Source organism: Heterodontus francisci, chromosome 22, assembly GCF_036365525.1.
Source record: "Heterodontus francisci isolate sHetFra1 chromosome 22, sHetFra1.hap1, whole genome shotgun sequence".
Classification (NCBI taxonomy): domain Eukaryota; kingdom Metazoa; phylum Chordata; class Chondrichthyes; order Heterodontiformes; family Heterodontidae; genus Heterodontus; species Heterodontus francisci.
The window spans coordinates 41,377,394-41,400,803 of NC_090392.1; the positions used below are offsets into that span (position 1 = coordinate 41,377,394).

Here is a 23,410-nt window from a genome sequence, read left to right on the forward strand (position 1 = left end):
CTATTAATAAACCTCACCGCTCTTAATAAACCAATAAATCAATACTAATAAACCTTACCAATAGTAATAATAACCTTACTATTAGTAATAATACTTACTTAAAATAAAAGATAAGACTCACCAGCTATTCAGTTTTTACTTGTTATTAATATTTAATATTTTTAATGTTTGTAAACTCCCAGTTGTTTAGACTCAGTCCCTAAGCAGCAATACTCACCAGCCAATCAAGTTACAACTTTCCTGTGATGTCACAGTTTTTATTCCTTTTTTTCATACTCCGCTGTGCCCCTGCTGCTGCCTCTCCCAACTCCCTGCAGGTAAGTGGAAGGCCCAGAGCTTGGGGCTCGCTTTATTCTCTCCCCGGTAGGTTCCGCGCAGGTCCGCCACTGCCTCAGCCTCCCGACTCCCTCCGTGACCTTCTTTATGCAATGATAGGCTGCTGACTGAGAGACGCCATATATATCTCCAAACAAACCCTGGGACACATCACAGGCAAAAACATTGAGTGCCAACATCACCTTTAAGGCTACAGGCATGGTACATCTACCACTTCCCATTGGCATCAGCCCCTGCTCCAGAATACTGCACAGCTCTGCCATCACCTCCCTGGAGAGATGCAATCTTCGTAGGCATTGGTGCTCAGGCATCTCAATGAAGCTGAGCCTCTGACGGTAGACCCTATGAGCTGGGTAGTGCCTTCTGCGAACATGAGGCTGCCCTCTTGCCCCCATGCACCCTCCTAATCCATGTTCAATGGCTTCTTCAAGCCGCTGGAGCTCCCCTGACCATTGCACAGCTACTCCATGTGGCTGCATCCCTGTCTCTGTGACACTCTCCTCCTCACTGAAGGAATTAAAGTCTGAAAGCATTCACCCCATAGTTAACTGAAGCCTCCACTGTGATGAGCCTCTCAAGACACCCTTACACTAACAGCACTTCACTTTGGCCCCACCCTCTGCAGTGCCTCCCAAATTGATAGCGTCACTTCTTGAAGACACAGCCTGCAGGCAGCTTCACAGTCTGGCTGCCAGTTCGCTCCACAACTCAGCTGCCTCTCAGATCTCGCCTCATTTGAGTAGGTGAGATTCTGATCCTCCATGCATGCTGTGTGCAGTTGGCAAATTCAGAAAAAGGTAGAAAATACCTGAATTACCTGCCCACTGCCGCTCTGTCAGTCATTGACTTGTCCCACCGCCCGCGCCTGGTAAAATTGGTCGGCAGCGGGAGCACATCAGGGACCTGGCCTGATGCGGGTCCATGCCATTTTACCAGCTTCCCTCCCGCCTCCATGGGGGCTGCAAAATTCTGCCCAAAGTCTTAATTCATAAGTAGGATAAATTAAATATTTACCTGTAATTACCCCTGCCATTCCCCATGTGATAGGATGTCCTCCTCTGAATTTACTGTTACATCAATTTCTCAAATTCCCTCGGTGCTTGTTTTATACATTCTGCTAATTCTCCTACTGCCACTTTGTTTAAAGCTCAGGCCTCTCCCATTGGTACTCTGTGTAATACATACACCCCATTCCATGGTCAAGGTAATATACAGCACAACCCATTGTACAGGTAATATACAACCCATCACCATGGTACGGTGAATATACACACTCCTCCCCATTGCTGCAGGTTTTATATATATAAATATCCCACCACATGGTACAGGGAATATACACATCCAATCCTATGGTACAAGTAACATTAACACCCCACCCCCTTGTACAAGTAATATAAATTCCAAACTATGCTACAGCCTCCCCCATGGTACAGGGAATATGTTGTCCCCATCTCATGGTATAGGTAGTTTATATACCACACTTCATAGTACAGTAAACATACACACCCCAACCCATGCCAACAGGTGGTGTATACTTCCCACCCTGTGGTACAGGGAACACCCTACCCCATGGTCCGGGAAATATACACTGCATGGTACAGATATATACATACCACCTCATGGTGCAAATAATATACACATCCCAACCAATGGTACAGGGCATATATATTCCATGCCCCATGGTACAGGTTCTATGCCGAATGCACTCCATAACAGGGAATACACATTCCGCCTCGTAATGTAGCAGATAGCTACATCTCACCCCATAAAACAGGTAATATATACAACCCACCCTGTATTGTATTTACAATAATAATCCTTTGAGCACATATTCTGTGAATGGGCTTTAATAGTTTTATTACAAATACATTTCTGAGGCCTAATGTGGTAGATTGCAGAGTCCAGTTGATGTGGTTGTTGCTGTTGTGGTCTCAGCAACTTGAGGAGCTCTGGGAGTTTCCACAGGTCCAATCTGTAACCTCCCTTGTTTGAAACCGACCTGCATTAGAATCAGAAAGATGGTTTATGAATATACATTCTATAAATAAAATACACTTTTAAGATTTTTCTGTTTGGCACATTTGGTTGCTTTCTCTGCTGTTTGATTTCAATCCCTCTCCGTGACTTTGAGCCCATTATCTATGATGATATTGCAGTGCAGCTCTGAGGCATTGGTGAAGGAGCTGAACTTTTGATGACACATTAAAGTGAGGCCTTCTGCCCTCTCAGGTGGATGTATAGATCCTAGGGCACGATTCAAGAAGGAGCAGGGAGAAGGGAGATTTCCTAGTCACTTGGGCAGCATCCATCACTGAGTCATTACTGTCAAAAACAAGTTATCTGGTCATTTGTCTCATCTATTGTTTTGAGGATCATGCTGTGTGCAAATTGACTGCAGTGTTTGCCTGTGAAACACAACTGACTGCTCTTCAAAAATAATTAATTGTTTGTAAAGAAGGCTGTGTTGCTTGTCCAGTGCAACTTGCAGTGGGAGGGGGAAGATCCAGTTGTCGCAGGCATAGATAGGACTAGGAAAGAGGTTCTGCATAGAAAGTATGAGACAGGGTATACAGGAAGAAATAATGGGGGCTTGTGAGAATGGTACGGCGATAATCATGGGTGATTTTAATCTACAGGTAGATCAGACAACTCAGATTGGCAAAGGTAGCCTGAGTTCATGGAGTGCTTTCAGGACAGTTTCTTAGAGCAGCACGTTCTACAGCCAATCAGAGAGCAGGCTACTTTAGATCTGACAATGTGTAACGGAACAGGATTAATTAATGACCTAATAGTAAAGGTGCCCCTGGGTTGCTGTGATCACAACTTGATTGAATTTTCATTTAGTTTGAGGGTAAGAAGAGTGGATCTAAGGCTAGTGTTTTAAACTTAAATAAGGGTAACTACGAGAGTTTGAAGATCGAGCTGGCTAAAGTAAACTGGGAAATTCGGTTAAGGGATAGGTCGGTAGAAATGCAGGCATTTAAAGAGATATTTCATAACAGTCAGCAAAGATACATTCCAGTGAGAAAGAAAGACTGTAGATGAAGGACACACCACCCTTCCTGAACTAAGGAAGTTAAAGATAGTATCTATTTGAAAGAAAAAGCGTACAATTCAGTGAAGAGTAGTGGCAGGTCAGAAGATTGGACAGAATATAGAAAACAGCAAAGAATGACTAAAAGAATAATGAGAGAGAAATTAGAGTATGAGAGAAAGCTAGCCAAAAATATAAAAATTGATAGTAAGAGTTTCTACAGGTATTTAAAAGGAAAATAGTCCTCTAGAGAGTGAGTCTGGGGAGTTAATAATGGAAAAAGGAATTGAACAGATTTTTTGCAACTGTCCTCACCGTAGAGGATACAAATAACATCCCAGAAATAACTGTTAATCAAGAGTTAAAGGGAGGGAGAAACTTGAAACAATTACCATCATCAGGGAAAGGGTACTGAGAAAATTATTAGAACTAAAAGCTAACAGGTCCTAATAGACTTCATCCTAGGGTCTTAAAAGAAGTGGCTGCTGAGATAGTGGATGCAGTAGTTTTAATTTTCCAAAATTCCCTAGTTTCTGGAACGATCCCATCAGATTGGAAAATAGCGAATGTAACTACACTATTCAAGAAAGGAGGAAGACAGAAAGCAGGAAACTACAGGCCAGTTAGCTTAACATCTGCCATAGGGAAAATGCTGGAATCTATTATTAAGGAGGTTATAGCAGGTCATTTAGAAAATCTCAATGCAATCAGGCAGATTCAACATGGTTTTGTGAAAGGGAAATTGTGTTTGACTAATTTATTAGAGTTCCTTGAGGAGGTAACAAGCAATTTGGATTAAGGGCAACCTGTGGATATGGTGTACTTGGATTTCAAAAAGGCATTTGACAAGGTGCCACATCAAAGGTTATAAACAAAATAAGAGCCCATGGTATAGGAGGTAACATATTCGCATGGATAGAGGATTGGTTAGCTAACAGGAAACAGAGAGTAGGCATAAATAGCGTTTTCATGTTGGCAAGCTGTAACTTGTGGAATGCCACAGGGATCAGTGCTGGGGCCTCAATTATTTTCAATTTATATCAATGACTTAGATGAAGAGACCGAATATATGGTTGCTAAATTTGCTGATGACACAAAGATAGGAGAGTAAGTTGTGAAGAGGACACAAAGAGTCTGCAAAGGGAAAAAGATAGGTTAAGTGAGTGGGCTAAGATCTGGCAGATGGAGTATAATGTGGAAAAGTGTGAACTTGTCCATTTTGGCCGTAAAAATATAAAAGCAGCATATTATTTAAATGGAGAGAGATTGCAGAACTCTGAGTTGCAGAGGGATCTGGGTGTCCTAGTACATGAAACACAAAAAGTTAGTATACAGGTACAGCAAGTGATTAAGAAGGCAAATGCAATGTTGTCATTTATTGCAAGGGGAATGGAATTTAAAAGTAGAGATGTTTTGCTACAGTTGTACAGGGCATTGGTGAGACCACATCGAGAGTATTGTGTACAGTTTTGGTCTCCTTACTTAAGCAGTTCAGAGAAGGTTCACTCGACTGATTCCTGGGTTGAGAGGGTTATCCTACGAGGAAAGATTGGACAGGTTGTGTCTGTATTCACTGGATTTAGAAGGATGAGAGGTGATCTTGTTGAAACATAAGGCCCTGAATAGACTTGACAGGTTGCATGTTGAAAGGATGTTTCTCCTTGTGAGCGAGACTAAAACTAGGGGATACAGATTAAAAATAAGGGGTCTCCCATTTAAAACAGAGATGAGGAGAATTTTTTTCTCTCTGAGAGTCGTGAGTCTACAGAACTCTTTTCCCCACAGAGCGGTGGCGGCAGGGTCATTGAATGTTTTTAAGGCAGAGGTAGACAGATTCTTGACAAACAAGGGAGTCAAAGGGTATCGGGGGTACGCTTGCAAGTGGAGTTGGGTCCACAAACAGATCAGCCATGACCTTATAGAATGGCGGAGCAGGCTTGAGGGGCCGAATAGCCTACTCCTGCTCCTAGTTCATATGTTCGTAAAATCCTGCCTTTGCACTCATGATACACACATCACAAAATCTGATACACATTTATCAGATCCAATGAAGAGGCTAGACCCAACATTTCTTCAATTTAGGAGATATTGTCGGGCCAAGTAGTACATTACCACAATCCTCTCTTTTTCATTTCAGATTTCCAGCTTAGATGTGCTTTTTCTATCTACCTCAAAATGAGGATCAGCCGTCAGAGTGCACTTAGATCTGCTGTCAGACTGTGGTTAGATCAGCTGTCACACTGTGGTTAGATCAGCCGTCAGAGAGCAGTTAGATCAGCCATCAGAGTGCGGTTAGATCAACTGTCACACTGTGGTTAGATCAGCTGTCAGATTGCGGTGAGATCAGCTGTCAGACTGTGGTTAGATCAGCTGTCACACTGGTTAGATCAGCTGTCACACTGTGGTTAGATCAGCCGTCAGAGAGCAGATAGATCAGCCATCAGACTGCGGTTAGATCAGCCGTCAGAGTAAAGTTAGATCAGCCGTCAGAGTGCAGATAGATCAGCCGTCAGAGTGCAGTTAGATCAGCCGTCAGAGTGAAGTTAGATCAGCCGTCAGAGTGAAGTTAGATCAGCCGTCAGAGTGCAGTTAGATCAGCCGTCAGAGTGCGGTTAGATCAGCCGTCAGAGTGCAGATAGATCAGCCATCAGAGTGCAGATAGATCAGCCATCAGAGTGCAGATAGATCAGCCGTCAGAGTGAAGTTAGATCAGCCGTCAGAGTGCAGTTAGATCAGCCGTCAGAGTGCGGTTAGATCAGCCGTCAGAGTGCAGATAGATCAGCCATCAGAGTGCAGATAGATCAGCCATCAGAGTGCAGATAGATCAGCCGTCAGAGTGAAGTTAGATCAGCCGTCAGAGTGAAGTTAGATCAGCCGTCAGAGTGCAGTTAGATCAGCCGTCAGAGTGCGGTTAGATCAGCCATCAGAGTGCAGATAGATCAGCCATCAGAGTGCAGATAGATCAGCCATCAGAGCGCAGATAGATCAGCCGTCAGAGCGCAGATAGATCAGCCGTCAGAGCGCAGATAGATCAGCCGTCAGACTGCGGTTAGATCAGCCGTCAGAGTGAAGTTAGATCAGCCGTCAGAGTGAAGTTAGATCAGCCGTCAGAGTGCAGTTAGATCAGCCGTCAGAGTGCGGTTAGATCAACCGTCAGACTGTGGTTAGATCAGCCGTCAGAATGCGGTTAGATCAGCCGTCAGAGTTAAGTTAGATCAGCCGTCAGAGTGAAGTTAGATCAGCCGTCAGAGTGAAGTTAGATCAGCTGTCAGAGTGAAGTTAGATCAGCCGTCAGAGTGAAGTTAGATCAGCCGTCAGAATGTGGTTAGATTAGCCGTCAGAGTGCAGTTTGATCAGCCGTCAGAGTGAAGTTAGATCAGCCGTCAGAGTGAAGTTAGATCAGCTGTCATAGAGTGCAGTTTGATGAGCCGTCAGAGTGAAGTTAGATCAGCCGTCAGAGTGAAGTTAGATCAGCCGTCAGAATGCGGTTAGATCAGCCGTCAGAATGCGGTTAGATCAGCCGTCAGAATGTGGTTAGATCAGCCGTCAGAGTGAAGTTAGATCAGCCGTCAGAGTGAAGTTAGATCAGCCGTCAGAGTGAAGTTAGATCAGCCGTCAAAGTGCAGTTAGATCAGCCGTCAGAGTGCAGTTAGATCAGCCGTCAGAGTGAAGTTAGATCAGCCGTCAGAATGAAGTTAGATCAGCCGTCAGAGTGCAGTTAGATCAGCTGTCAGAGTGCAGTTTGATCAGCCGTCAGAGTGCAGTTAGATCAGCCGACAGAGTGCAGTTAGATCAGCCGTCAGAGTGCAGTTTTATCAGCCGTCAGAGTGCAGTTAGATCAGCCGTCAGAGTGAAGTTTTATCAGCCGTCAGAGTGCAGTTAGATCAGCCGTAAGAGTGAAGTTAGATCAGCCGTCAGAGTGCAGTTAGATCAGCCGTCAGAGTGCAGTTAGATCAGCCGTCAGAGTGCAGTTAGATCAGCCGTCAGAGTGCAGTTAGATCAGCCGTCAGAGTGCAGTTAGATCAGCCGACAGAGTGCAGTTAGATCAGCCGTCAGAGTGCAGTTAGATCAGCCGTCAGAGTGCAGTTAGATCAGCCGTCAGAGTGCAGTTAGATCAGCCGACAGAGTGCAGTTAGATCAGCCGTCAGAGTGCAGTTTTATCAGCCGTCAGAGTGCAGTTAGATCAGCCGTCAGAGTGAAGTTAGATCAGCCGTCAGAGTGCAGTTAGATCAGCCGTCAGAGTGCAGTTAGATCAGCCGTCAGAGTGCAGTTAGATCAGCCGTCAGAGTGCAGTTAGATCAGCCGTCAGAGTGCAGTTAGATCAGCCGACAGAGTGCAGTTAGATCAGCCGTCAGAGTGCAGTTAGATCAGCCGACAGAGTGAAGTTAGATCAGCCGTCAGAGTAAAATTAGATCAGCCGTCAGAATGTGGTTAGATTAGCCGTCAGAGTGCAGTTTGATCAGCCGTCAGAGTGAAGTTAGATCAGCCGTCAGAGTGAAGTTAGATCAGCTGTCATAGAGTGCAGTTTGATGAGCCGTCAGAGTGAAGTTAGATCAGCCGTCAGAGTGAAGTTAGATCAGCCGTCAGAATGCGGTTAGATCAGCCGTCAGAATGCGGTTAGATCAGCCGTCAGAATGTGGTTAGATCAGCCGTCAGAGTGAAGTTAGATCAGCCGTCAGAGTGAAGTTAGATCAGCCGTCAGAGTGAAGTTAGATCAGCCGTCAAAGTGCAGTTAGATCAGCCGTCAGAGTGCAGTTAGATCAGCCGTCAGAGTGAAGTTAGATCAGCCGTCAGAATGAAGTTAGATCAGCCGTCAGAGTGCAGTTAGATCAGCCGTCAGAGTGCAGTTAGATCAGCTGTCAGAGTGCAGTTTTATCAGCCGTCAGAGTGCAGTTAGATCAGCCGTCAGAGTGAAGTTAGATCAGCCGTCAGAGTGCAGTTAGATCAGCCGTCAGAGTGCAGTTAGATCAGCCGTCAGAGTGCAGTTAGATCAGCCGTCAGAGTGCAGTTAGATCAGCCGACAGAGTGCAGTTAGATCAGCCGTCAGAGTGCAGTTAGAACAGCCGACAGAGTGCAGTTAGATCAGCCGACAGAGTGAAGTTAGATCAGCCGTCAGAGTGAAGTTAGATCAGCCGTCAGAGTGCAGTTAGATCAGCCGTCAGACTGCGGTTAGATCAGCCATCAGAATGCAGTTAGATCAGCCGTCAGAGTGCAGTTAGATCAGCCGTCAGAGTGCAGTTAGATCAGCCGTCAGAGTGAAGTTAGATCAGCCGTCAGAGTGCAGTTAGATCAGCCGTCAGAGTGAAGTTAGATCAGCCGTCAGACTGCGGTTAGATCAGCCGTCAGAGTGCAGTTAGATGAGCCATCAGAGTGCAGTTAGATCAGCCGTCAGAGTGCAGTTAGATCAGCCGTCAGACTGCGGTTAGATCAGCCGTCAGAGTGAAGTTAGATCAGCCGTCAGAGTGCAGTTAGATCAGCCGTCAGAGTGAAGTTAGATCAGTCGTCAGAGTGAAGTTAGATCAGCCGTCAGACTGCGGTTAGATGAGCTGTCAGAGTGCAGTTAGATCAGCCGTCAGAGTGCAGTTAGATCAGCCGTCAGAGTGAAGTTAGATCAGCCGTCAGACTGCGGTTAGATCAGCCGTCAGAGTGCAGTTAGATCAGCCGTCAGACTGCGGTTAGATCAGCCGTCAGAGTGAAGTTAGATCAGCCGTCAGAGTGAAGTTAGATCAGCCGTCAGACTGCGGTTAGATCAGCCGTCAGAGTGAAGTTAGATCAGCCGTCAGAGTGCAGTTAGATCAGTCGTCAGAGTGAAGTTAGATCAGCCGTCAGACTGCGGTTAGATGAGCTGTCAGAGTGCAGTTAGATCAGCCGTCAGAGTGCAGTTAGATCAGCCGTCAGAGTGAAGTTAGATCAGCCGTCAGACTGCGGTTAGAGCAGCCGTCAGAGTGCAGTTAGATGAGTCGTCAGAGTGCAGTTAGATCAGCCGTCAGAGTGCAGTTAGATCAGCTGTCAGAGTGAAGTTAGATCAGCCGTCAGACTGCGGTTAGATCAGCCGTCAGAGTGCAGTTAGATCAGTCGTCAGAGTGAAGTTAGATCAGCCGTCAGACTGCGGTTAGATGAGCCGTCAGAGTGCAGTTAGATCAGCCGTCAGAGTGCAGTTAGATCAGCCGTCAGAGTGCAGTTAGATCAGCCGTCTGAGTGCGGTTAGATCAGCCGTCAGACTGCAGTTAGAGCAGCTGTCAGAGTGCGATAAGATCAGCCATCAGAGTGCAGTTATTTCAGGTGTTCGACTGCGGTTAGATCAGGTGCCAGTGCGGTTGGTGCAGCTGTTAGATCATGCAGATTTAAGTAGCACATGAGGGCCAGCAACAGCAGGGGTTATCGAGAGCAGAGTAGCAGACACCAAATAAACAGAAGGAAAAACTCAAAAAGTAATGTCATCATCAGCACAGGATGTGGAGCAGTGTGGATATGTTACAGATAAGTATTCAGTTTCCTGGTTTGTGTTTTTGGTGATTAGTGTAAGTAGTTAACTTTTTGTTTCGTGTTTTTACTGGTTAGTGTTTTTTTCAGTGATCATAAGTCTTAAAGCTAATAAAAATTTGTGAATAACAAGAGCGACAGGTCTGCAGTAGATCTCTCTGTCTTGAATCTGTCTGGCTGAGAAACATTGAGCTGGAGTGCAAGTTGGAGACACTCCTACGCATAGGAGTATCTGGAAAGTTTGCTCCAGATCTCAATCACACATCGTAGAGGGGTGCAGGATCAGAGTGGAGTTGGTGTGACTAATAGTGTAGATTTAGGGGAACCCAGGGGAGATAGAGAACGAACATCCGCAGAAACTGATCTTATCCAACAGGCACAATGTACTGTTCCGAAGAAGGGTCACTGACCCGAAACGTTAACTCTGCTTCTCTTTTCACAGATGCTGCCAGACCTGCTGAGTGGTTCCAGCATTTCCTGTTTTTATTATGGCACAATGTACTTGCTGCCTGTCAGGGTAAGGATAAAAACTATAAGAAGGACAGCCAGAATGCTGACCACATAGGACCTTGGAGCAGGAGTCTGTCCGCTACCTTAAGCCTTTATATTAAACATTCACACTCTCCATCACCAATGTGCCATAGCAGCAGTGTGTACCATCTACAAGGTGCACTGTAGCAACTTGAGAAGGCTGTTCAACTGCACTTTCCAAACCTCAGAGGACGAGGGCAGCCGGCGCATGAGACTATCACCACCTGCAAGTTCCCCTCCATGTTACACACCATCCTGACTTGGAACTATCCTTCATCGTCACCAAAATCCTGGAACTTCCTACCTAACAACACCTTGAGCATACCTACGCTACATGGATTGTGCAGTGGTCCAAGAAGGCAGCTCACCACCTTCTCAAGGATTATTAGGGTTGGGTAATGTATGTTGGCCTTCCCAGTGACTCCCATTAATTAAAAGAAAAGCTCTGTTGCTATTATCTGATTTGTTACCACTGTGTTTGTTGTGGATTTAGGATTTTAGTGTGTAATTGCAAGTAATAGTATCATGTTGCTGCTTGTCACTTACCCTGCTGTCCTTCTCGTTGAGGGCCCAAGTACCCCCGATGATGCAGCCCAATCGCCCCATTTTCTGTGCTTGCATTGGTGCAGCTGCCACCTTCATGTGTGTAGTTTTCCAATCCTACAAGGAGTGTCATCATATCCACTAAGGTGTAGCCCTTCCCTCCTGTACTCACATCCTTCACAATGCACAGGACCGCCAGACGATTGAATGACTGCAGCTGATTAATGTTTGCACGCAGGAAATGGAGAATGATGTTGAGGTCATTCAGGGCACAGCCCAGCATCTTCCTACTGACCAGATCAAATGCAGGAAGCATCTCATATACAGCCAAAAATTGTTTATCCCAGTAACAAAGCTGTAGCAGAGTGTAGACAATCATGGGTGCTAAGAGCACATAAACAGCACCATTAACCACACTAATCATCTTGAATATAGTCACTGAGGTCAGCTTACATTGAATCACAGCTGGGATGTCTGGGTCATTGGCCAGGAGTCCCGATTTAATGGAGCAATTGAATTCATCATGGGAAAATGCTGGTAAATGGCAGTAGACAAGGTAGAGGCAGGCGACAGCAATGAACACCAGCAGAAGCAGCTGCCTCATGTAGTACATGCAGATGAAATAATGAGAGCGGCTCTTGCAAGCCAGGTAACGCTGTAGGAGAGGGAACTCAAAGAACTTCTCCTTTCGAGCCCTATCAACACAAAACAAACACAAAGAAAGTAATTGTTCGTCAACGGGAAAAATAAACTGCTGCCACTACAAAGCAGGCAAGGCTCAAGATGAGAGAGGAAGTGAGTAGCAGGAGCATCACCTGGATCTAGTGCCAGAAATATTTCAATGACCTGACCAGATCAGAAAAATGAGCAAAGTTACAGATGCATTTTTATCCTGTAGTGCATCCCCATGACTCTATCTTGTCATCATACTCGATTCACAGTGTTCCTCACGCCACTGTGTACATGCCCATTCTCTCATCCCCATTCCCCTCATATCATCACTTCCCCTTCTTCCATCCACCACTGCTACCCACCCCAATCCTCATTCAGTTCCACTGATTCTCAGCATACATCCTCAAATGGCATTGTCAGCACATTCCTCAAATGCAAATCAGTGCCACTCGTGATGCATATATCTGATTGTTATCCTTACCTAATACGCCATATCTATTGGATGAACACATACCTTATAGACACTCATAGGTCTGTTGCAGGAGAGCACAGAGTGCAAGGGAGAGGGAAAGGGAAAGGACCAGAGGCAGACCACCTCAGATCATGAAGCTTTACCTTGCAGAGAAGGCAGCTTTAGAGATTAGAATCATAGAATTATTCAGTGCAGAAGGAGCCCATTCGACCCAATGTGCCTGTGCTAGCTCCCTGAAATATATACAATTAGTCACACAGGACTCTTTTCCTTCCCTCCCTTTAAAATTGTGCCATACACTTTATATTTTCTCTTGACACTTTTCCCAACAAAATTAATCATTTCACACTTCTCTGTATTAAACTTCTTCTGTCACATGATTGCCTATTCCACCAGTCCATGTCCTTCTGAAGTCTAATAATATCGTCCTCACTGTTTACGACATTTCCAAGCTTTATGTCATCTGCAAATTTTGAAGTTATACCCCAGTACCCAACCATTAATATGTTAATTCATCAATATATATCAAAAAGAGCAATGGTCCTCATACCATCCTCTGGGGGACACCACATGGTGTGAGGGAGAGGGTTTTAGATTCCTGAGACATTGGGACCGGTACTGGGGGAGGTGGGACCAGTACAAACTGGACAGATTACACCTGGGCAGGACCGGGACTGATGTCCTAGGGGGAGTATTTGCTAGAGTGGTTGGGGAGGGTATAAACTAAAATGGCAGGGGGACGGGAACCTTTGCAAGGAGTCAGAGGAGGGGGATCAAAGACAAGAACAAAAGACAGTAAGGGGAATAAAAAAAGTGATAGGCAAAGAAATCAAGGGCCAGAATTAAACACGGCCACAGTGAAAAATAGTGGGAAGGGGACAAGTAATGTTAAAAGGACAAGCCTTAAGGCTTTGTGCCTTAACGCACGGAGCATTCACAATAAAGTGGATGAATTAATCGCACAAATAGATGTAAACGGGTATGATACAGTCGGGATTATGGAGACATGGCTGCAGGGTGACCAGGGATGGGAAATGAACATCCAGTGGTATTCAGTATTTAGGAAGGACAGACAAAAAGTAAAAGGCGGTGGAGTTGCATTGCTGGTTAAAGAGGAAATTAACGCAATAGTGAGGGAGGATATTAGCTCTGATGATGTGGAATCTGTATGGGTAGAGTTGAGAAACACTAAGGTGCAAAAAACATTAGTGGGGGTAGTATATAGACCCCCAAACCTTAGTGGTGATGTTGGGAATGGCATTAAACAGGAAATTAGAGATGCATGCGATAAAGGAACATCTGTAATTATGGGTGACTTTAATCTGCATATAGATTGGGCAATTCAAATTAGCCACAATACTGTAGAAGAGGAATTCATGGAGTGGATACGGGATGGTTTTCTGGACCAATATGTTGAGGAACCAACTAGAGAACAGGCCATCCTAGACTGGGTATTGTGTAATGAGAGAGGAATAATTGACAGTCTAGTTGTGCGAGACCCCTTGGGGATGAGCGACCATAATATGATAGAATTCTTCATCAAGATGGAGAGTGATGTAGTTGATTCTGAGACTAGGGTCCTGAATCTTAATAAAGGAAATTACGATGGTATGAGGCGCAAGTTGGCTATGATGGATTGGGAAACATTACTTAAAGGGATGACGGTGGATAGGCAATGGCAAACATTCAAAGAGCGCATGGATGAACTGCAACAATTGCTTATTCCTGTCTGGCGCAAAGGTAAAACGGGAAAGGTAGCCAAACCATGGCTTACAAGGGAAATTAGAGATGGCATTAAATCCAAGGAAGAGGCATACAAATTTGCCAGAAAAAACAACAGACCTGAGGATTGGGAGCGGTTTAGAATTCAGCAAAGGAGGACCCAAGGGATTTATTAAGAAGGGGAAAATAGAGTATGAGAGCAAGTTTGCGGGGAACATAAAAACTGACTGTAAATGTTTCTATAGGTAGAAAAAAAGTTTGGTAAAGACAAATGTCAGAAACAGGGCAATTTATTATGGGGAACAAAGAAATGGCTGACCAACTAAAGCATACTTTGGTTCTGTCTTCACAAAGGAGGACAGAAATATCATACCAGAAATGTTGGGGAACACAGGGTTTAGTGAGAGGAAGGAACTGAAGGAAATCAGTATTAGTAGAGAAATGGTGTTGGGGAAATTGATGGGATTGAAGGCCAGTAAATCCCCAGGGCCTGATAATCTACATCCCAGAGTAGTTAAGGAAGTGGCCCTAGAAATAGTGGATGCATTGGTGGTCATCTTCCAAGATTCTATAGACTCTGGAACAGTTCTTACAGATTGGAGGGTAGCTAATGTAACCCCACTATTTAAAAAGGGAGGTAGAGAGTGGTGAGCCTGTGGAATTCACGACCACAGAAAGCAGTTGAGGCCAAAACATTGTATGTTTTCAAGAAAGAGTTAGATATAGCTCTTGGAGCGAAAGGGATCAAAGGATAGGGGAGAAAGTGGGAACAGGTTACTGAGTTGGAGTGATTAGCCATGATGATAATGAATGGCAGAGCAGGCTCGAAGGGCCGAATTTCCCAGTCCTGCTCCTATTTTCCACATTTCTCTGTTTCATCACTGTATATCTCCCTCCATACTGCAAAACAGTTGTTCACTACATTCTACTTTCTGACCCTTAGCCGATTTCATAGCCACACTGCCACAGTCCCTTTAATCTCACGGGCTATAATTTTGTTATCAAGTCTATTATGTAGTACTTTATCAAATACCTTTTCAAAATACATCCACACAACCATACTACCCTCAGCAATCCTCTTTGTTATTTCATTGAAGAACTTGATTTGCCTTTAAACAAATCCATGCTGATTGTCAATTATTAATCCATGTTCTTCCAAGTGACAGTTAATTTTCTCTGGGGTTATTGTCTCAAAAAATGTTGCCATCATTGACATTAGGCCAATAGGTCTGCAGTTGTCGGGTTTAACCCTCTCCCCTTTTTTGAACAGGGGTGTAACATTTGCTACCCTCCAGTTCTCTGGTACCAGTCCCATATCTAAGGAGGATTGAAGATTGTGGCCAGACCAATGCAATTTCTATCCTTACTTCCTTCAGCAACTTTGGATGCATCCAAACCGGGTGACTTTTCTACTTGGAGCACTGCCAAAAGTTTAAGTACCTCCTCCTTATCTATTTTTATCCTGTCCAATTTCTCTACCTCCTCCTCCTCATTTACTGTAACATTGGCAGCATCCTCTTCTTTAGTAATGACAGATGCAAAGTATTCATTTAATATCCCAGTCATGCCCTCTGCCTCCACAAGATCTCATTTTAGGTCCCTAATTGACCCCACCTTTCCATTGACTATGTTTTTACTATTTATATGTTTATTCCATTTTATTTTATTCATTAATCTTTTCTCATGCGTTCTCTTTGCTCCATTTTTTTTCTTTTCTCATCTGCACTTCTACATGATTCTCTACCATATTATTAATCTGACATTTATCATAAGCTTTCTTTTTCTTTTTCATTTTAATCTCAATTTCTTTAATCATCCAGGAATGTCTTGCTTTGGTTTCCCTTCCTTTCCCTCTCATTAGCAATTTATCTGACTCTCAGCATTGGAGATGACCGGACTGGTGGTGCGTTGGTGCAGGTTGAAGAATTAATCTCTCTGGCACACATCTGCAAGACTATGTCACTTTGTTGTGGCTTCAGAACAGAATGAAATATGATCACCTTAATCATATGCATTTTGACTTTGTAAAGTTCCAAATCTAAAAAGATCCATCACCAAATCATATCTGTCTCTTCTCCCCTCCAGGGCCATCACATGAAGAACAGCAGCCCTTCGCCCTCGATTGACAAGAATTCCTTGAATTCCTTGATTCCTGTGGAGGGTGCCCTATTACAGGGAACAGGAGTTGCTGGAACCAGCACAGATACCAGCACTTCAGTGGGAGCTATCAGGCAATTAGAGTGTTGTGATGGAATCCATGGTTGCAAAGCTTTTTTTTTTACCCTGACTGAGAGGGAAACTAGAGACAGAAACAGAACCTGAAACACAAACTGAAACAGAAGCTGGGGAAACAACTTCAGGTTTTTGGGGAAACTGATACTGGTTAGAACCAGATAAAAGGAGACAGAGTCCTCCATAGATCAGGCAGACAAGGCAGATCAGGCAGGAGTGGAGCGCCAGCAAGCAAAAAAAAGTGAAAATTGAATCCAGGAGCTGTTTCTGTTACTTAAAGTAGCCAACTAACCAGACTCAGCCAGACAGTGCACAAGTTGTCACCGAAGGACTCAGATAAAGGGAAGACTAGTATATCCATGCCATCAAGTATATTGTGAGCAGAGTTGAGGAGGTTCTGGAGAAGTGCGCCTTGTGGTAAAGACTGCACCTGTGGAGTTCGGATTGAGAGGGAACTTCTGTCGGAAGACGAACAGGGGCTAAATTATTGAAGAAAGGAGCTGAAAATCTACCTGAGGAACTTTATGCATTTATGTGCAGTGGACTGCAAGATATTTGCAAGGTCTCCAGTAGTGCCAGTAAGGGGACAAAGAAATTGAGGGAAATCACTGCCACTGGTAATGCATGGATATCAGGCCAGCAGGGAACAGGCTTCTAAGATGCTGCAGATGTCTGCGACCACCAGATATGACAACCTAAGCCTTTAACAGCATTGTTTCTCTGATTAGAACATTACAGCGCAGTACAGGCCCTTCGGCCCTCGATGTTGCGCCGACCTGTGAAACCATCTGACCTACACTATTCCATTTTCATCCATATGTCTATCCAATGACCACTTAAATGCCCTTAAAGTTGGCGAGTCTACTACTGTTGCAGGCAGGGCGTTCCACGCCCCTACTACTCTCTGAGTAAAGAAACTACCTCTAACATCTGTCCTATATCTATCACCCCTCAACTTAAAGCTATGTCCCCTCGTGTTTGCCATCACCATCCGAGGAAAAAGACTCTCACTATCCACCCTATCTAACCCTCTGATTATCTTATATGTCTCTATTAAGTCACCTCTCCTCCTCCTTCTCTCCAACGAAAACAACCTCAAGTCCCTCAGCCTTTCCTCGTAAGACCTTCCCTCCATACCAGGCAACATCCTAGTAAATCTCCTCTGCACCCTTTCCAAAGCTTCCACATCCTTCCTATAATGCGGTGACCAGAACTGCACGCAATACTCCAGGTGCGGCCTCACCAGAGTTTTGTACAGCTGCAGCATGACCTCGTGGATCCGAAACTCGATCCCCCTACTAATAAAAGCTAACACACCATATGCCTTCTTAACAGTCCTATTAACCTGGGTAGCAACTTTCAGGGATTTATGTACCTGGACACCAAGATCTCTCTGTTCATCTACACTACCAAGAATCTTCCCATTAGCCCAGTACTCTGCATTCCTGTTACTCCTTCCAAAGTGAATCACCTCACACTTTTCCGCATTAAACTCCATTTGCCATCTCTCAGCCCAGCTCTGCAGCCTATCTATGTCCCTCTGTACCCTACAACATCCTTCGGCACTATCCACAACTCCACCGACCTTCGTGTCATCCGCAAATTTACTAACCCACCCTTCTACACCCTCTTCCAGGTCATTTATAAAAATGACAAACAGCAGTGGCCTCAAAACAGATCCTTGCGGTACACCACTAGTAACTAAACTCCAGGATGAATATTTGCCATCAACCACCACCCTCTGTCTTCTTTCAGCTAGCCAATTTCTGATCCAAAGCTCTAAATCACCTTCAACCCCATACTTCCGTATTTTCTGCAATAGCCTACCGTGGGGAACCTTATCAAACGCCTTACTGAAATCCATATACACCACATCCACTGCTTTACCCTCATCCACCTGTTTGGTCACCTTCTCGAAAAACTCAATAAGGTTTGTGAGGCACGAGCTACCCTTCACAAAAGAAGATCAAGGAAGCTGAGCCTCTGTCCATAGACCCTATTAGGTGGATAATGCCTCCTGCAATCATGGCCCTTTTGTTGCTCCCTTCTCTGCCACCTGCAGTTTCCTCCACAGCACGTGCTTACTGCTGATGACCCTTGTTCTCTGTCTGTTCTTTCCAGATGAGATCTTAAACTGAAGCCTCGTCTGCTCTCTCAGGTGGACATAAATAATCCCATGGTAATGAAGAGCGAAGGAGTTGACGCTGATGGCCTGGCCAATATTTATCCCAGAATCAACATCACTCAAGATTATATCGTCATTATTACGTTGTTTGTTGGAGCTTGCTATGAACCAATTGGCTGCTGCATTTCCTACATTACAACCGTGACTACAGTTCAAAAGTAGTTCTTCAGTTGTAAAGCGCTTTGGAACATTCTGAGGTCATGAAAGGTGCTATATAAATGCAAATCTTTGCTTTCTTCCAAAGTTCCATCCCACTTTCCACTCTGCCTACCACCAAGGGGTCTATGAGCATCGAGGTGCATCCAAAGGAGACACAGCCTGGCCTGTGAGCATCTAAAGGAGATGCAGCCTGGCCCATGGGAACCCAAAGATGACAGAGTCTGACCAGTGAGCACCCAAAGTAGTTGTAGCTTGGCTTTGGGGCACCCAAAAGAGAGACAGCCTGGCCTGTGGGTACCCAAAGGCAATGGAGTCTGACTTGTACAAACCCAAAGGAGATGCCACCTGGCCTGTGAGCACACAATGGAGGAGGAGCCTGGCCCATGAGCATCCAAAGGAGATGTGCCCCAGGTTGTGGCCACCTAAAGGTGATGGGGCCCAGCCTGGGCACCCAAAGGAAACAAAGCCTGACCTACAAACACCCAAAGGAGCTCTCAAGCTTGTGGCGCCCAAAGGAGAGGCAGCCTGACCAGTGAGCACCCAAAGGAGACAGGGCCTGGCCTGTGAGCACCTAAAGGTGGCGGGGCCTGGCCGGTGAGCGCCCAAAAAAGACTGAGCCTGGCCTGTAATCACCTAAAGGAGATGCAGCTGGGCCTGTGAGCACCCAAAAGAGACACAGACCAGCTGGTGAGCACCTACAGGAGACGCAGCCCAGCCTGTGAGCACCCAAAGGAGATGCAGCCTGGTCTCTCAGCATCCAAAGGATACACAGCCTGGCCTGCGAGCACTGAATGGCAATGGAATCCAGTCTATGAGCACCCAAAGGAGAAGTAGGCTGACCAGTGAGCACCTAAAGGAGATTTATTATTTGCCTGTTGTATCTCAGCAGGGTTTTGGAGCCTCAGATCTTCTGGTTACTGCTGAATTTGCCCAGGTTTTAGTGCGGACCCTGTCAGTAGCCACATTAATGGCCCAGACCCAGGCAATTGTTCACCCTGCTCTTTCAACAGTTGCAGCACTTCTTTCTACATCATCAGCATTCCCCAGCACAAAACTGCCTCAGCTTCTTAGTTCATTTTCTGTGTCAATGTTCATCTCAATCTCCATTCACTTACTGGCCTCTCACTTTGCTTTCTCCATAAACTTGAACTTATCCAAAACTCTGCTCCCCATATCCTAACTCGCAGCAAGTCTCATTCACTTGTCAACCCCTCTGTGCTCACTGACCTACATTGGCTCCCGGTCCATCAATTTTAAAATTTGCATTCTTGTTTTCAAATCCCTCCATGGCTTTGCCCCTCCCTATCCCTGTAACCTACTCCAGTTGTAAAACCCGCTGAAATATCTGCACTCCTTCAGTTCTGGCCTCTTGCACATCCTTGATTTTTGCTCTATTATTGGCATCCATTCCTTCAGCTGTCTGGGCCTGAAGCTCTAGAATTACCTCCCTAAACCCTTCTGCCTTACTTCTCTCCTCCTTTAATAAGATGCTCCTTCAAATCTACAGCTTTAGCCAAGTTTTTGGTCACCTGCCCTAATATCTCTTTATGTGGCTCAGTGTGAAATTTTGTTTGATAATCACTCCTGTGAAGCGCCTTGGGACATTTTACTATGTTAAAGGTACGATCTAAATGCAAGTTGTTGTTTTATCAAAAGCTCCATTCATCCTCTGTATCAATGATCAGCTCCTTCCCCATTCACTCTCTATCAATGATCAGCTCCGTCCCCATTCACTCTAGTATCAATGATCAGCTCTGTCCCCATTCACCCTCTGTATCAATGATCAGCTCTGTCTCCATCCACTCTCTGTATCAACGGGTACGTCCTCATTCACTCCAGTATCAATGATCAGTTCCGTCCCCATTCAGTCTCTCTGAATGATCAGGTCCGTCCCTATTCACTCTCTATCAATGATCAGCTCTGTCCCCATTCACCCTCTGTATCAATGATCAGCACTGTCCCCATTCACCCTCTGTATCAATGATCAGCTCTGTCCTCATTCACCCTCTGTACCAATGATCAGTTCCATTCCCTTTCAATCCCTGTGTCAATGATCAGCTCCATCTCCATTTACTCTCTGTATCAATGATCAGCTCCGTCCCCATTCACTCCAGTATCAATCATCAGCTCTGTCCCCATTCACCCTCTGTATCAATGATCAGCTCTGTCCCCATTCACCCTCTTATCAATGATCAGCTCTGTCCCCATTCACTCCAGTATCAATGATCAGCTCTGTCCCCATTCACTCCCTGTATCATTGATCAGCTTCACTCATCCTCTAGCCCCAGTTACTGTCATAGGTAAGATCAACAGGTTTGAACAGGTGCTTGTTTTTGGCCATTTTGCTCCCAATGAGCAATTGTTTTGTACCTGTCCAACTCCTCCTGGATCAGACGCCTGGCATTGGGGTTGTTCTCGTATTTCTTCACAATCAGTTGAGCCACTTTGATCGATCGATTGTAGGCTTTGTCCAACTCATCAATAATGAAAAGTAGATCAGCGATGAGGGATGGAGTAACAAATACTTTCCAGATCAAAGCAGGAAGGTACATGGTCATACCGATCACCAGCAAAGAATATGGGAACACCTATAACAGTAAGGGAATCCGAGTCATACCGATCACCAGCAGAGTACAGCAATTCTGTAAGGAAAATTCTAAGCATGTCAACAAAGATGATTGCATTTGATATTAGCAGAGCTGACTTCTAAAGCTCAGAATCATAGAATGGTTACAGCACAGAAGGAAGCCTTTTGGCCTATTGAGTTCACGCCAGCTCTCTGCAAGAGCAATTTAGCTAGTCCCACTCCCTCAACCGTTCCCGGTAGCTGTGCAAATTTTTACTCTTCAGTTGCTTATCCAATTCCCTTTTGAAAGCCTGTGATTGATCTGTCTCCACCACACTCCCAGACGGTGCATTCCAGACCCTAACCACTCACTGCATAAAAAACATTTTCGTCATGTCGCCTTTGGTTCTTTTGCCATTCACCTTAAATCTGCGTCCTCTGGTTTGCGACCCTTCTGCCAATAGGAATAATTTCTCTCTATCTACTCTGCCTAGACCCCCTCGTGATTTGAACAACTCTATCAAAGCTTCTCTCAACCTTCACTTCTCCAAGGAGATCAACCCAGCTTTGCAATCTATCCATGTAACTGAAGTCCCTCATCCCGGAACCATTCTTGTATACCTTTTCTGTACCCTCTCTAAAGCCTTCACATCTTTCCTAAAGTGCAGTGCCCAGCATTGGACACAGTACTTCAATTGAGGCCGAATCAGTGTTTTATAAAGATTCATCATAACTCCCTTGCTTTTGTACTCTATGCCTCTATTTATAAAATCCTGGATCCCATATGCCTTTGAAACCACTTTCCAAACCTTCTGTGTCACCTTCAACGATTTGTGCACATGCACCCTCAGGTCTCTCTGTTCCAGCATTCCCTTTAGAATTGTATCCTTTAATCGAAAATGCCTTTCCTCATTCTTCCTACCAAAATATATCACTTCACACTTCTCTGCATTAAATTTCATCTGCGACATGTTCCCCATTCTACCAGCCTGTCTATGTCCTCTTGAAGTCTATCACAGTTCACAATACTTCCAAGTTTTGTGTCATCTGCAAATTTTGAAATTGTGCCCTGTACACCAAAGTCTAGGTCATTAATATATATCGAGAAAAGCAGTAGTCCTAATACCGACTCCTCTGAAACCTCAATGTTTACCTTCCTCCAGTCTGAAAAACAACCGTTCACCACTGCTCTCTGTTTCCTATCACTCAGTCAACTTCATATCCATGCTACCATTGTCCCTTTTATTGCATGGGCTTTAGCTTTGCTGGCAAGCATAACAAAGAACAAAGAACAGTACAGCACAGGAACAGGCCATTCGGCCCTCCAAGCCTGCGCCGATCTTGATGCCTGCCTAAACTAAAACCTTCTGCACTTCCGGGGTCCGTATTCCTCTATTCCCATCCTATTCATGTATTTGTCAAGATGCCTCTTAAACGTCTCGATGGTACCTGCTTCCACCATCTCCCCCGGCAACAAGTTCCAGGCACTCACCACCCTCTGTGTAAAGAACTTGCCTCGCACATCCCCTCTAAACTTTTCCCCTCTCACCTTAAACCTATGTCCCCGAGTAACTGACTCTTCCACCCTGGGAAAAAGCTTCTGACTATCCACTCTGTTCATGCCGCTTATAACTTTGTAAACCTCTATCATGTCGCCCCTCCACCTCCGTCGTTCCAGTGAAAACAATCCGAGTCTATCCAACCGCTCCTCATAGCTAATGCTCCCCAGACCAGGCAACATCCTGGTAAACCTCTTCTGTACCCTCTCCAAAGCCTCCACGTCCTTCTGGTAGTGTGGCGACCAGAATTGCACACAATATTCTAAGTGTGGCCTAACTAAAGTTCTGTACAGCTGCAGCATGACTTGTCAATTTTTATACTCTATGCCCCAACCGATGAAGGCACACATGCCGTATGCCTTCTTGACTACCTTATACACCTGCGTTGCTACTATCAGTGACCTGTGGACCTGTACACCCAGATCTCTCTGCCTGTCAATACTCCTAAGGGTTCTGCCATTTACTGTATACTTCCCACCTGCATTAGACCTTCCAAAATGTATTACCTCACATTTGTCCGGATTAAACTCCATCTGCCATTTCTCCACCCAAGTCTCCAACCGATCTATATCCTGCTGTATCCTCTGACAATCCTCATCATTATCCGCAACTCCACCAACCTTTGTGTCGTCCGCAAACTTACTCATCAGACCAGCTACATTTTCCTCCAAATCATTTATATACAATACAAACAGCAAAGTGATACAGAGTGATCCCTGCGGAACACCACTAGTCACATCCCTCCATTCAGAAAAGCACCCTTCCACTGCTACCCTCTGTCTTCTATGACCGAGCCAGTTCTGTATCCATCTTGCCAGCTCACCTCTAATCGCATGTGACTTCACCTTTTGTACCAGTCTGCCATGAGGGACCTTGTCAAAGGCTTTACTGAAGTCCATATAGATAACATCCACTG

The 23,410-nt window shown here is 45.0% G+C and overlaps 1 protein-coding gene across 1 annotated transcript in view; it reads right to left on the reverse strand.

The window, feature by feature from the left end:
- Window positions 1-2,251: 2,251 nt before the first annotated feature.
- Window positions 2,252-23,410, reverse strand: part of panx3 (pannexin 3) — a 91,749-nt gene continuing 70,590 nt past the window's right edge. The window contains exons 3-5 of the mRNA XM_068054316.1: window positions 20,740-20,957; window positions 10,931-11,622; window positions 2,252-2,335 (exon numbers count right to left, since the gene is read on the reverse strand). Of these exons, the coding sequence (XP_067910417.1) occupies window positions 2,268-2,335; window positions 10,931-11,622; window positions 20,740-20,957 (978 nt within the window). The 3' untranslated portion in view covers window positions 2,252-2,267. The remainder of the gene's footprint in view (window positions 2,336-10,930; window positions 11,623-20,739; window positions 20,958-23,410) is intronic.